The sequence below is a fragment of the Heliangelus exortis genome, chromosome 16 (assembly GCF_036169615.1).
Source record: "Heliangelus exortis chromosome 16, bHelExo1.hap1, whole genome shotgun sequence".
NCBI lineage: Eukaryota > Metazoa > Chordata > Aves > Apodiformes > Trochilidae > Heliangelus > Heliangelus exortis.
This window is the reverse complement of record NC_092437.1, coordinates 6,126,340-6,140,414: the sequence shown is the minus strand read 5'-3', so window position 1 is coordinate 6,140,414 and position 14,075 is coordinate 6,126,340. Positions and strand designations below refer to the sequence as shown.

Here is a 14,075-nt window from a genome sequence, read left to right as displayed (position 1 = left end):
CTGCTTTATGAACATCTATTAAAACCTTTGCTTCTTTGCAGGTTTCCATCAAGATATGGGTCTTGTACATATAGTTTTATTTTTAGGTGTTATCAGGGTACAAGTAAAAAGGACAATTACCTCAGAAGAGGAACTTCTAAAACAAAAGACTGGATTAAGGTTCAATGACAGGGAGTGCTGTTTCAAAAGGAAAAAAAAGCAGGGAGGAAGCTGCCTGATTCTAGTACCATTTCTAGTTTAGTTTTAAGCATTCAACTGCAGTATTTGCAACCAGTGCAATGTGCAAGATGAGAATAAAAGTGAAATGAATGATCAATTTCCATAGTACAAGTAATCTCCCAATTCTGGAAAAACATACAATGGCCAATACATTCTGTTACCTTCAGTGTTAGGGATATTAATGTGAGAAGGATGTGGTTCAGGTTTTCACAAGCAGTGTTTCAAACAGTGTTTTGGGTCATAACTGATCTTTTATTGTTTTGTAAAGTTTTACTTCTCGGATCTGAAAGTGTTAGAAGCTATGTGAAGAAATCTGTTTTGAAATGTTAATTTTGTAGTTTGGGGGTTTTATCTCTGCAGCATGTACAGTTCTTAGAGAAGATGGCAAAAGCTTCCAAGAAAACTATTTAAATAAAATCAAATTAAAACACAATTAATTTGTATTATTTTTACCTAGAACTTAAAAAGGAAGCTTCCCTAGCTGTTTGTTTCTGGATTCCTAGTAATTAGCAGAAATTATAATAGCTGTATTAACAGTGCTAATTCTTGCTATTTCTGAACTGTTAACTACTGGCAACTGTCAATTACTTATAATGAGTTTATGTAGGATATCAGATAACTGCAACAAAGTTAGACATCAGAGCCATCCCCAGTAAGAATCAGTTTGATTAGGTTGGGTTATTACTTAAAGACAACTGGCTAAATGCAGCTGGACTGTTTTTCAGGCTCTTTTTCACCAATGCAAAAAAAAAAAACCAAACCCAGAACCCCCCAAAAAACCCAACCCAAAACTTGTAAAGTCTCACTCCTGTTACCTGACCTTTTGGAGTCCTGGTGAAACTGACTTGCTAGTTTTCAGCTTGCTAAGAGTATTGATGGCTGGAAAATAACTCAGATATATTTGTATTGCATTTCAGTGCTCTGGATTTTGAATGACAATTTGCTTTTCATGGTACTGCTGGAAGGAAACAAACTTAGCTTATCAGGGCTGTGTCCCAGGGAGATGTCCAGCAGTATCCATGTTATCAGGAGTGTCCAAGTCCTTCCATTACTATCAGTCAGTCAACATCCATTGCAAATAGTTTGTCCTAAGTGAACATCCTAGCCCATTCTGAAATGTTAACTCTGGAATGTGTCTTCTGTGAGGTAGAGAATGAATTTTGAGGGGCTGGTAATCTTAAATGGAAAGCTTTATAAACATGCCTACCACAACTTGGCAGGAAACATCCATTACATATTAGCATTCCATCCTGTTCCCTTTAACTGTGGTTGCAAGCAATGGGAGAATGCCCTACTTTGGGTTCAGCACACTACACTACAATCTGAGGAAGCATATCTGTTCATGACTGGCATGTTCCTTATCTGTCTTTTTTTAGACTTGAGTGATATCTTTATGGAAATCAAAACAGGAAAGATATGGGCTCTGACCCAGCAGCAACAATATCTGTGAAGCTTATTTTACACACCTGAGAGGAGTCACTGTGTGGCCCCAATACATCCAAGGAAACCAGTGATGTATGGGAGAGAGAATATTTACTTTTAAGTGATGTCAGTATCTTCATAGATATTTTTACCTCCAAACCAGAACAGTGTTATCACTTAGTGCTAGTCACAAATGGTCTGTAGACCTGCCTTGCCCTGAAATTTGTAGCATAGTTTTCTGGTTGTGCAACACCCCTGGCAATGGTTTATTGAGGTGATCCCATCCCTGGATATTTGGAATACCAAAAATGTCTGCACCATTCTTGAAATTAAAACGTCTCTGAGCTATGATGTGTAATGCACAAAATTCATAGTCCTGGCTTCTTGAGGAGCATTTGCTGTTTTCTACTTCAAAAGCACAGCAGCAAATTTTCTGCACTACACTGGGCAACCCCTTGTTCTAAATGGCTTCATGGAGTAGCTGGCTAGCTTCACTCCAAAGGAGGAAATGTGCAGTAACTCACTTTGTGCAGCTCATTTCCCTATCCACATGTGCCTTATTTCTTCTCTCATTCCTTCTACACTGAGTGAAGTTGATAGGAGATCTCTTATAGCAATGAAAATTTTTGCCTTCTTGCCTAACAATTGTGACTGTTTCTCTGGATAATTACATTGTGCCTGCTTCATACTTCAGTTAGAACAGAAATTGTAGGCTTGAGGGCAACAAAAGGAAAATCCAGTGTTTCTGGTAACATCTGTTTTGTTCATGTATTTTATCTGCTGACTTCTCTTAGTTGGAAAAAAGTATCTAAGTGTTAGGCAGGAAATGAGAGTAATTCAGAATCAGCAAATGAAAGTTGGTTTATGCCCAATGTAAATACTCAAATAATCAAAAAGCCAGGTTGCAACCAGTCCAAGTGGTGGTTTACCAAATATGTTTCCCTTTACGTTTTAGTACTTAGGAGGAAGAGAAGGATCATGGCCCATCATGAATGGAATGCCTGCCTACTTTTCCTTTTCCCACTATTTTTTTTAATACTCTGAACTTTGTGTTCAAAATCCTGTTTTCAAAATAGAATTTGAGAGCCAAATGTGAATGGTCTGAAATTCTGCTTTATACCAAGATATTTATGATTTATAATATTGCTCTTAGTTGAACTGTACTAAGCAAAAGGAAGCTGGTATTTTATTAGAACAAAATAAGGCTTTATGAAAATACATATTATATTAGTGATTTTTTACCCTCAGTAATTATGTGTACAAAAGCTCTGAATCATCTATGTTTATATCAAAGCAGGACATGTAGTTTGTCCTTTGAGAGTTTTGATTGCTAGATGGAGTTGTCTGGTTATTTTTACATAAGCAGAATATCACACTGTTTTTAAGAATACTTGATGTGTTTCATGCAATTTAATCATGCTCTCTGTCACTTTTTTCAGTCCTGGATTCATAATCCTGTGCCTGTGCAAAGGTACAGGCCTGGTTTATGTCCTGCAAATGCACTACCAACCAAATATGCCTTCTGTAGATTTCAGTCTGAAATTACAATGAAATTACTGCAAGCATGCTCCTTAAAGCTCTGTTTGCAACAGGTCACATTGTTGTGGCTTTTTAGATTTAAACATTGTTCAAAATTTTGAGTTTCAGGAAAAACTCAAGTAAAATTCCTAAAGCCATAAATTAGATTATGAAGAAACCAACATCTCTAGCCATGCCTGATCCATGGGGCTAGAGGTTGACACCAACGTTTGCCATAACCAGTAACGTGCTGGTTTTCTTGAAATTAATTCTTTTCCAAAAACATGTCTTGAACTCACCTGTTCATTCCTGACTATTTTCTTCTTGCTCAGTGTTTAAAGTTAATCATATATCCTGTGAGTTTGTGAATAATCTGTGGTCTTTTAGATGAGATATTCCAATATAGTCAAATTCAGGTCAAGTTTGGCTTCCTGCCTTTTGCAGTAGGTGTGCTGCTGATCCCTGAACCATTTATTGGTTGGGCTTTGCAAAGCAATAATTTGACAGAAGTTTATGTACTCTGTTGCACAGCCTCTGTAATTGTAAGAAGGTTTTTTCCACTTAATGGGAACTTTAAATCTTTGGTAATAATGACTGTAAGGAAATGATGAAGGTCAGGTGGAAGCTGGGATTCATGATGTATGCTGTCTCTTTCAGTTCCGTGCTTTAGCCCCGATGTATTACAGAGGGTCAGCAGCAGCCATTATAGTGTATGATATCACAAAAGAGGTAAGAAATTTGATCATGACCCAGCTTTACAATTTCTACTTTTTGTGTTTTATGGGCCAGTTCTGACTCTTAATTCCTTCTGTTTGTTTCTTTTTGTTTGTTTGTTTTCCCTACATCAGGAAACTTTCTCAACATTAAAGAACTGGGTTAAAGAACTTCGACAGCATGGGCCTCCAAACATTGTTGTAGCTATTGCAGGAAATAAGTGTGATCTTAATGATGTAAGGTAAATAATTTGACAATTTTGAGGTTTTCACTTAAGCTCATACTGCTTAATGTTTTAATTATTTCAGAGCAGGTGAAGGATGTAGAGCAATTTAGGCCGTTTTGCACTAGCATTGTAGTTTCACAAGGGGTCTGAGCTGTTTTTACTGTCAGAAGATTTGGCTAAGTCTGTGCTTGGACAGTGTTGCCTGCTTCCTCTGCTGTACCAGTGTGAGTACATAGATGATTGGGCAGTAAATCAGGCTGTAAAATGGATGCAGGCTAAAACTAACCATATGAAAAACCAAAAGCTGATCCAAGTGCATTTATCTTGCTCACACCATCATCACTCTCTGGCATGACAGAGGTGGGATCACAGGATTACGAAGGAGCAGTTTACAAGGAGGCTGGATTACCTTTTCTGCTGGCAGTGCCAAGTTACACAAGCCTAAACTGCCTGTGAAACTACAGTGTAATACAAGCTGTTTACCTCACTTTGTAAGAAATACCCCTGTCAGTCTATAGCACCTCATTTTGTTAGGAAAAACATCAAGCCTGTTGGAAAGCACTGTGTAGGGTTTTCTGACTTGCTTGTTCAGGTGTCTTCCTTCCCTGCTTAAATACTGGGACGGAATTGGCTGTGGCTGAAATAGTTGCAGGGAGCAGGAAAAGTTTTTGAGAAATTTTATGAGCAGCCACACTTTCAAAATGGCATGTACTAAAAACAAAAGAAGTCCATTTTATTGAAATCCTGGTTAAATAAGCCAAAACTCAGAAATAAGGTATGTGCAAACTTCTTGGGTTTAGATCTTCTTGGAAAAGATACCACAGCTGGTGTCTCAAAGGAGACAGATGGTTATGTAGTTAAGGAACCACTGCAAAGTTGGTTCTTAGTACAGTTTTACAAAATTTTGATGCATTGCAGTTGCCTAATGAGCTCTAATAACTTTTTCTGAGAGTAGCATATCTAAGTTTTACATGGGTATTTCTGGGTGCTTAGGTGACGACGTAAGTGACAAAAGCATTGCTATTCAGGCTAATGAGCAATATTACTTGTACCTTGACTAGAGCCAGTTTTTTAGTCTCCCATCCCAAGTCTGTGCTTTTGATATCTTGAGTCCCTTGTTACTGAAGCCAGCCTAGGTCTTCTAAAAATCATGTATAAGGTGATGCAACATAATCCAATACTCTTTCCACCTACTGGGGTTTGTTTTTTTCATGTTTTCATGTTGAGGAAGCATACTTCATTGTTAATTTGTCTACTTGGGGGTGCAGAATAACTTCTACACTTCTTGGCTCTGCTGTTGTGTGCTCAGTCTAGATATTTTTTTTTTAATATAGCTATGGCTTCATGTAGAGAAAGTGCTATGCTAACCATCTGTGCAGTGTTTTGAGATACTTGGTTTTGTAAACATCTGTAGGAAGTTCACTGGAGTAGCAGATCTAATACTTTAGGATCTTTTAGTACATCTAAAACTGTTATGTGAGTGAAAAATAAAGCTCTCCCTAATGATTGACTGCAGACCTACACTTAAAGTGCTCAAGAAACAAGCTCCACTGCAATGGTGACTAATGATTAAGGCCTTGTTTAGTTTATGATTGTGCTTTAGTGATGCTCATACCTCAAGGCAGCATAGATGAAAAAATGAGCAACAACTTTAGGATGAGGGAGCACTGTGATGTCAAACACAAAATGCAAATCAGTACTTTACTGGGACACTTGAAAGCTTAATATATCCCATAAGATTTTTAATAATGGTTTTGTTGGAGTTTTTTGCATTCACAGTTTTTTTCTTTGCTTTGTTTTTCCAGAGAAGTCATGGAAAAAGATGCTAAAGACTATGCAGATTCCATTCATGCAATATTTGTAGAGACAAGTGCGAAAAATGCAATAAACATTAATGAACTCTTTATAGAAATTAGTAAGTATTTAAACAGTTAATATACTTTCTTCTGGGAGAAGTTCAAGTAGAAATTTGATTGATGTATTGGTTTTTGTGCTCTTTAGGTGAAAGTATATTTGTTACTATCAGATACAAGTAGAAACTGCAAAATGACCTCTATAAATTTTGGTCGTCTAATGACCTCTACACACTCCTTCCAGAGATTTTAAACCTGCTGTAATACTGCTGGATAAATAGCAAGCAGGGCTCTTGTGTCAGAAGTCAGTGTCATCTTACAGTATCCATTATTGAATGTTTTAATTAGTACTTGCAAGATTATGGAAGAGAAAGGAAATTGCGTGAGGAAGATACAAACTTTTTATAGCTGAGAAAAGGAATTAGGTTCTTCTCTTAGTGTTTCTACTTAGTTCAAACCAGTGTCTTTTCAAAATGACAAGAATTCATAAATGCCAGATTATTCCCTAAGAGATAGCAACTATTGTGTGTAGTATTTGCACAGGTAATTTGTGGTACCTTGGGGTTATTTAATTAAATTGCAAATCTTTTCTATCTCGTTCATGGCAGGAATGACAAGTTTTTTTGTGTGTGAATGAAAAGCAGACAGAATTCCAGAGTGAATTCTGTCCAGTATTATTTGCAGGGGTATGTTTTAGGCAGCAGCACCAATGAGCAAGTTTGTCAATCTGCTTGTGAAATGAGGACAGAGAGCAGCCTGTTTGTGTGTGTGTGTGTGTGTGTGTGTGTGTGTGCATGGCTGTCTCATTTTGAATAGCTATAGAAATATTACCTTTCAAAAAAAGAAAAAAAAAAGGTGTCCTTAAAAGCAGTTAAATATATTAAGGACGATGTAAAAAGTATATGGTGTAGGTTAGCTTCCTAATTTACTGACTTGATAGTTGCTCTCTAAAAATGGTCTTGAATAAAGTATGGTAAAAAAACCTTTAAATCCTCTTCAGAAAAGGATACTTAACAGGGAATAGCCAATTTTAAAGAATGATTAAATGACTAAAGCAGCAATCTCTACAAGCACCTGTTGCAGGTGATCTACTGTGTAAATACAAGTTAGGATGGTAGTTCTCAAGGAAGATATTCCAGATGGTATTGAATCCCGCAGATACATTCCCTGAGTGTTTTTGTATCTTAACTCTCTAAGTCTAGATTAGCCTGAAGTGTAAACATTGCAAAATGAGCCTGAAACTGCTGCTTCTCTTGCAGGCATAGTATAGATTATTAACTGCCTTCCTTCTGTTTGCAGGAATGTTGTTATTATTGACACAGGACTAATTGAAGACACATTTTTGTATGTAAAACATACACTGAATACTTAGAATTGGTTTCAAGTGTGATGTTTGCTATAATATTTTTTTTCTGCTTCCTTGTAGGTCGCAGAATTCCATCAACTGACACCAACCCCCCATCTAGTGGTAAGGGCTTCAAACTAAGGAGGCAGCCATCGGTGACAAAGCGCAGCTGCTGTTGACTCATCTCTTAGAAAATAAGACTTGTTTATACAGTAGGTGGTCTGGGAAGTTAATAGTTCACGTTGGGTTTATATTATCAGTCTTAGATCTTTATCTGCTGGTGTTCATACACCCAAGGTCCCACAAAAATGGACCAGCTCATCTGACATCTGCACACTTGCAGAAAAGACTGCAGTCGTAATGTCAGCCTGTTTACTTACAAGAAGTGTAGTATCTCTTGCATTCAAAGGGAATCCATCATCACTTTTTTGGCCTTGCTTGAAAGGAAGGTGACTGTGGAGGGTAGAGCTGAAATGTTTAATAATTTTGTAATCAAGATTTTAGGGGTTGTTTTTGTCAAAAGGGAAATGAGCACTTTTGTGGGACTTAAGGGTGTGAAGAGTCTGGAATTTCGATGTCATTTCTTCCTTTTCTTCAGTGAGCCTTATTTTAAATTTATTTGTAGCTAATTCAAAGTACAACGGAACAGTTGATATGAGCTGGCTACAGAATAAGCAACTGAAGACAAATAATAGGCAAATCAGTCCATCCAGTCCCCAAGTCCCATTTGCACTTTTTTATTTAATAATGGTATGCACCAGGGCTGGGGACACAAACAACAGATCTTAAACTACAGACAATCTTTTTTTCATGCTGACTTTGATCACTTTAAGGCAAACTGATATGCTTCTATGCATCTTTTTGTTCCTACAAGTTTTTAATATTAAGATGTTGAAGAAAATGTGGTTGTGTAGTTGACTTAAGTGATTACTGACTGAAAACACATGCTGCCAGTGGTTCTGCTAAGACCTTAAGAGTTTTTGGGGAAAGCTTCTAATTGCTTGGCACATTTAAAGTGTTCATGTTATATTTATGAGACCACTGTTTAAAGTATTATAAATTATGTAAAAACAGTAAAAAATAATGCAATCTTACACACTCCTTCCATTCCACACCTATGGATAAACTCCTATGGAATCTTCGATGGGGGCTTTTCCAGCATTTTGGGTATTGTCACTGTGAGTTCATCCAGAAGCATACTGAAATTATTTCTCTTTCAATCCCATTTGAAAGAGCCAATAGAGAATACTGTTGGTGCAGCATGAGGTCTTAAAAATGAGTTTTCATCTGTGGTGCACCCAGTCTTCCCTGTTTTGGGCACAAAAGTACAAATAAGATGTAACCTTAACACATGGTAATGTAGATCATTACCTTGTGGTTCCTGGGCTTTTTTCATCTGTGAGTTTTCCTAGCAGATGAGCTTATTCTACATTGGTTTTCCTACCCTCTTAATGAAACCATAGGTTGACCATACCCATTTGTGCTATTTTATTTATTTTTACTTTTTGGTTCCTGCCAGCACTAGTGAGAAACTTCATACTTTTGAAGAAAAACAGCTTGAGTATATACTGAATGAAATATGCTGCTTAGCTTTAGTATTGAAATGAGGTCATGTTGATGATGCTTATTCTTTATTTGTAATCTGGTTTACTATCAAGTATTTTCTCTGAAAGAAATGTAGAAAAGTTCATATTACATGAAAGGACTTGTAGTTCAGATTAGTTTATATTAGTGAAAATTCTGGCAGAGCTATTCTGGAGCAGAACAGATGAACCATTACAGTAAGATTTTGAATAGGTTAGTATGTTTTAATGAAATTCAGTGGCTGGAATTTTACCCCACCTGCATTTGCCCTGCATTGTCAATTATGCTTCTTTTCCACAGTTGTACAGGCTATGTGCTTATAGCGAGCCCATGAATTGTATCAATTTTGAGTTGCATCAAATAAAGGTTGTTTGAAGCCCCTTTGAAACACCAGTCCTTAACAAAGCATCTCCTAGTACAAACAGATTTGTTTGGTGTTCAGCCTGTTCTATAACTTCTTTTTTTCTGTTGCTCAAAGCAAATAAATTAGGACCAGAAAACTTCAGTACTCCTACAAAATGCTTGATGGAAATATAATTAGTAAAGAAAGAACAGAGTAAGCAGTTGATAAAAATGGAGTTTAAATCTGGTTTTCAGTAGGGTAACAAAACTGGATTAATGGTATTTATCTAAGAATTATTGACTTGAGAAGAAAATACTGAACTCTTTTCAAGCCTGAGAGTTAGGCTGGTAGTGAAGTTATTGTTCTCTCTGATCTCTCACGAGAGAGATCCATGTATCTTAGCAAATCCTTATGAACTGCTTTCTGATCTATCCTCACTCATTTGCTATACACCAAAATTAGACTTTAAAAGCTATACAAAAAAAACCCGGAACCCCAGCCCAAAACACTAAAGAAGCAGCAGCAATCTTGCTCTTCTCAAATATAACGGTTTTAATGCCTCGGATGCTTCTTTTGTTACCAGTCCAAGTGGAATACCAGCATGTTTCACATCCTTATTGTGGTTCTGATCTTGCAGTTAATGAGAACAAGGAAATAGCCAGTGTTTCTGTCCAAACTGCAAACACTGATGTAAGGCTGCTTTTTAATACATGCCTATTTAAAACGATAGACTGTTGATGCAAGTTCTTTTGAGCCAAGATAACTGTTTATTGATCAGCTGGCCCTGGCTGAAAGCTGGAATGCAGTCATCCCTGGATGAGATGCATATGTTCATTGTTTCATTTTTGTTGGAGGAGAATACTTTCTTCTGTATTAATTTGTTAGGCTGTCTGCTTTCATTGTGCATTAGACTTGCTGAAATTGGTTATATTTTGTCCTAACATAGCTTCCCTATTTGGAGAAAAGTTAGCCTTTGAGCATTTGGAGTGCTCATTATAAACCATTCTGGCTAAATTTTTACTAACATTTTCGGTTAAGAAGTTGTTGAAAAAGCTCAGGACACAAGTTTTATTCCACTATGCCATTCTGTTTAATGAAAGGAGCTCATCATAAAGACAAGACTTCCAGATAATCTCAAAGGGAATTCATTGCTGCAAAGTATGTTTGGAAAAGTACCATGTATGTAAAGATGTAGTGAGGTGAATGTCATATCATATCATTGATCCAGAGTATTTTTTTAACTGACAAAATATGACTAGTTCATCTTCTTAACACCACTTCTTTCCCATGGAAGTTATATATCTGTGCAAAAATATCATTTGATAAATGGTTAAGTCTTAAGCTTTGGAGCAACTTAAACATGCTCCCCAAGTTTTGGAGGGTGTCTTCATCCAACTCTCTGAATTACAATAGTCTCTTATCTGACTTGCCAGGCTTTTGATCTGCAGGGAGTTTTGTAGTGTATCACACACATGCTGAAAACTGGCATACTAAATGCTTCAGTAGGTGAAATCTGGAAGCTTATGTTTAATAACAGAAGCATCTAGTGGTTAAACTACTGAAACTTTTAACAGGTGCTTTGAAAAGTTCTAAGACAATTCTAACAACTTTTGCTGTTGCCAATAAGGTAAAGACTTTATTTACTTTCTTAGATCCATGTTGAAACAAAACCAATAATCACTTCAAATCTTTACTGACATCAGTGGGACCCTTTTAGCTGCTATAGGATCAGAAAGTAGTTCAGAGGGATATTTTATGCAGACTTGAATCTTTAATGTGTTGGTGTATGTAATACCAATTTAATGCTACCAGCCTGCTCAAGAAAGATTATTTATGTGCTTTGGAAGAGAGTAAGAGGGAGGAGACAATACCTACTTACTGATTTGGAAGTCTAGTCCTTTAAACCACCAATCCTGGTGTGGGATTCATTGGAAGCTGTCTAAATTACTGTTTAAGACTTCATTCTAATTATTAAAAAATAATTCAGGCTGGATATCTTGAACAATTTTAAAGTTTGCTGCCATGAGATTTTTGTTATTATGTTAATCCTAAATTATCCCTTGACATTAGTGTTAATTTCCTGTATGGCTTACTGACTATTAATTGGAAAAGGAAGCTTTATCAGTGATATTTGGATGACAGTCTTGTGAAGCAGCCTTTAGTTTATGAAGGATGGTGTATTGTGGTGTGCTATGTCAGCAACCTGCAAAGACTCTCTTGGGAATTAATGATTTACAGGACAGAAGCTTTCTGAAATGTTTAGCTGCTCACCCTGTAGCAAACCTTACTTAGGAGCATCAATAGCTACATAGAAACAGAAAAATCATCTCAAACGTGAGAATTTGAATAATTCACTGACTTAAACTTTTACACTGCATATTAATTTTCTAAAAGCTTCATGTATCTCTCAAACACCCTAAACCTCTGAAAAAAAAAGGCTGTTCTGTTCATACACAAGCAAAAAGGACAAACTTTCTTTACTTTTTTAGCAGGAAGTTGTTTTACAGTGGTCTGAGAGAGCTTTTGTCATGAGTCAGTTACTTGAAGCAGGAGAGCTTTGTGCTTCGGACTGACCCTCTGAAAAACCTATTCAGAGTTCTCAAAATAAAACTTAAAATTTTATTTTCAGATAACAGCCCCGGTAATGATAGGTGACAAAAGATTTATAGAAATAGGATGTTGGTATGAACTACCAATATAAGTAGTATAGGTGTTAGTATGAAAAAAGTCATGTCACCTGCCCTTTTCAGAATCATATGACTCAAGCTTGTCAAAAGAAATATGCTTGAAACCACATCTTTGTTTCTTTTAAAATAATTCAGGTGCCAAACCAACATTTCCTTAAAATTATTAGGCCTTCTCACACCAATGCTTACTTATGGAATATCTCTGATATTTTGGAGGTCTCAAGTTTGCATTCAAACCCTTTCTTGGTCAGCTGCAATAAAAAAATGTGTGACTTGGAAAAATCAAAGCATTACTAAATTTTATCTACCAAATGTTGCAGGTAATAAATCCTTCAAAGGATCTGACTATCCTGAAACTCCAGAGAACTGATGGGCTTAGTCTGTGACATGTCAAAGTGATCCTAGGGTCAGTTTTTTCCTCCTTCCATTTTCCCTCGATCCTACTCTGAATTTTTAACATAGTGTTTTCAGAGTGTATGTGCTATGAAGAGCTATTAAAAATTTAAGAAAAAGTTCCAGTGGCGTAGAGTTATTTGGTGGTTCCTATTTTACATGAAAAATCAAGGCAGTAGGATGGTTTGTCCCTGAAAAAATTGAGACAGCATTTGCTGGAAGTGCTCTCATGCTAGAATGAAGACTTCTAAGAAACAATTGCTTTTCCTATTTCATCATCCTGCAAGTTGGGGTTTTTAAAATTTTTTTAAACACTAACAATTTTAATCAAGGAGCTGATTACCTTCCTAAAGGTACTCTTCTTTAAAGAAGTTTGGGGTTTTCTTTGCTTCACTTATGTTAATTTTTTCATACGTTTTATTGAACAAAGCAACTGTTATTTGTTCAGATTGGAAGGTTACAGACCACTTTCTGTCATGCCCTTTATTTGTGAGTGTAATACTCCAGTCAGTTGTTGCACTTGGATATGCTGTAACTCTGACACCTGCATAGGTTCAGTGCTACTTTCTTGCCTTGCTTTTACTCATGTTACAGTATGTATTTCCTATTAAATCCATTATGTTTTCTTGACAATTTGTTCTTTGTTTCCTTATGGGATTTAGCCAAGAATAGGTGGCAAGTGTCTTTTTCTCCTCAAAGGTTCTAGAAGTATCTGTCACAGCAGCAAATACTTGTAAAATAAAAGGTGATTCATTAGTGCAACTTTATGGAACATAGCAGCTGAGGCATACCACTACTTCTTTATATAATGAAGGCTAAAAGCACATTTACCTGGGGGAGCAAATTGTTCTAAGGCTGTAGTAACATGACCTAAACTCCTGTATTTTAACTTTGATTTTTTGCACTTTGCATTTCTGAATATTGTGTATTCAACATTGAAATTGTGACACAGTGAATTAAGACACAGAAATGGATCATATTTCTGTTGCTGTAATACACTTCCTGGCAATCTTCCCTCTAGTAACCCCCACCTCCAATAAAATACAGAAAATATAAAAAATCTGAAGGTTTCTTCTTAACAAGAAACTTTGTGTATTTGGGAGTACAAAAATAACCTGATACGCATATAGCTCTTGCAGTGTAATAAATGTTTGCCTGTAAAATTAAGTGTAAAGGTTAACCTTTGTATCAGCAATTATTGTCCCTCATAAAAGCATTCTGCCTTTTCATTGTAGGATTGGGTTAACCTGTTACAGGGGTTGAAAGGTCTGTGCCTTCTTATTATAGTATCTCTTATTAAAGAAAAAACTTAAGCCGCTCAGAGTTACAGAGCATTTGCAGCACTGTAAACTGCACAAATTTACAACCATTGCTTCACTGCATGAAATATAGTCAGATTACTAGTGATGAAATATTGTAGTGATGAATTCCCAAGCTTATGAATGTTTTGAGACTTTTATTTAGTCTTCTCTTGGGCTGGTCCTGAGAGTGTGTACAGGTTTGTCTGTATTGTTGGTTTGTAGATGCCAATGAGGAAAACCAGGCTTTTGTTCTCTCCTTTTTGTTTGAATTGTTACACTCCCATATAGGGCATAAAATGCAAATAAAGACCTGTTGATTTGGCATAATGTAAACAGCCTTTTCAGCATAAGCATTCATAATAAACTTTTATAGTGTAATAACATGCTAAATCACTACCAGTCTGATGTATTGTGCAAAAAAAAAAAAGAAAGATGTAAACATTTTATTAATAAAAAGCTTTGTTTATAAA

General features: G+C 36.3%; 1 protein-coding gene across 1 annotated transcript in view; it reads left to right on the top strand.

Moving 5' to 3' along the window:
• RAB22A (RAB22A, member RAS oncogene family) overlaps positions 1-14,075 on the top strand; it is an 18,930-nt gene extending 4,855 nt beyond the window's left edge. Inside the window, exons 4-7 of the mRNA XM_071760222.1 lie at positions 3,817-3,888; positions 4,008-4,114; positions 5,905-6,014; positions 7,379-14,075. Of these exons, the coding sequence (XP_071616323.1) occupies positions 3,817-3,888; positions 4,008-4,114; positions 5,905-6,014; positions 7,379-7,476 (387 nt within the window). The 3' untranslated portion in view covers positions 7,477-14,075. The remainder of the gene's footprint in view (positions 1-3,816; positions 3,889-4,007; positions 4,115-5,904; positions 6,015-7,378) is intronic.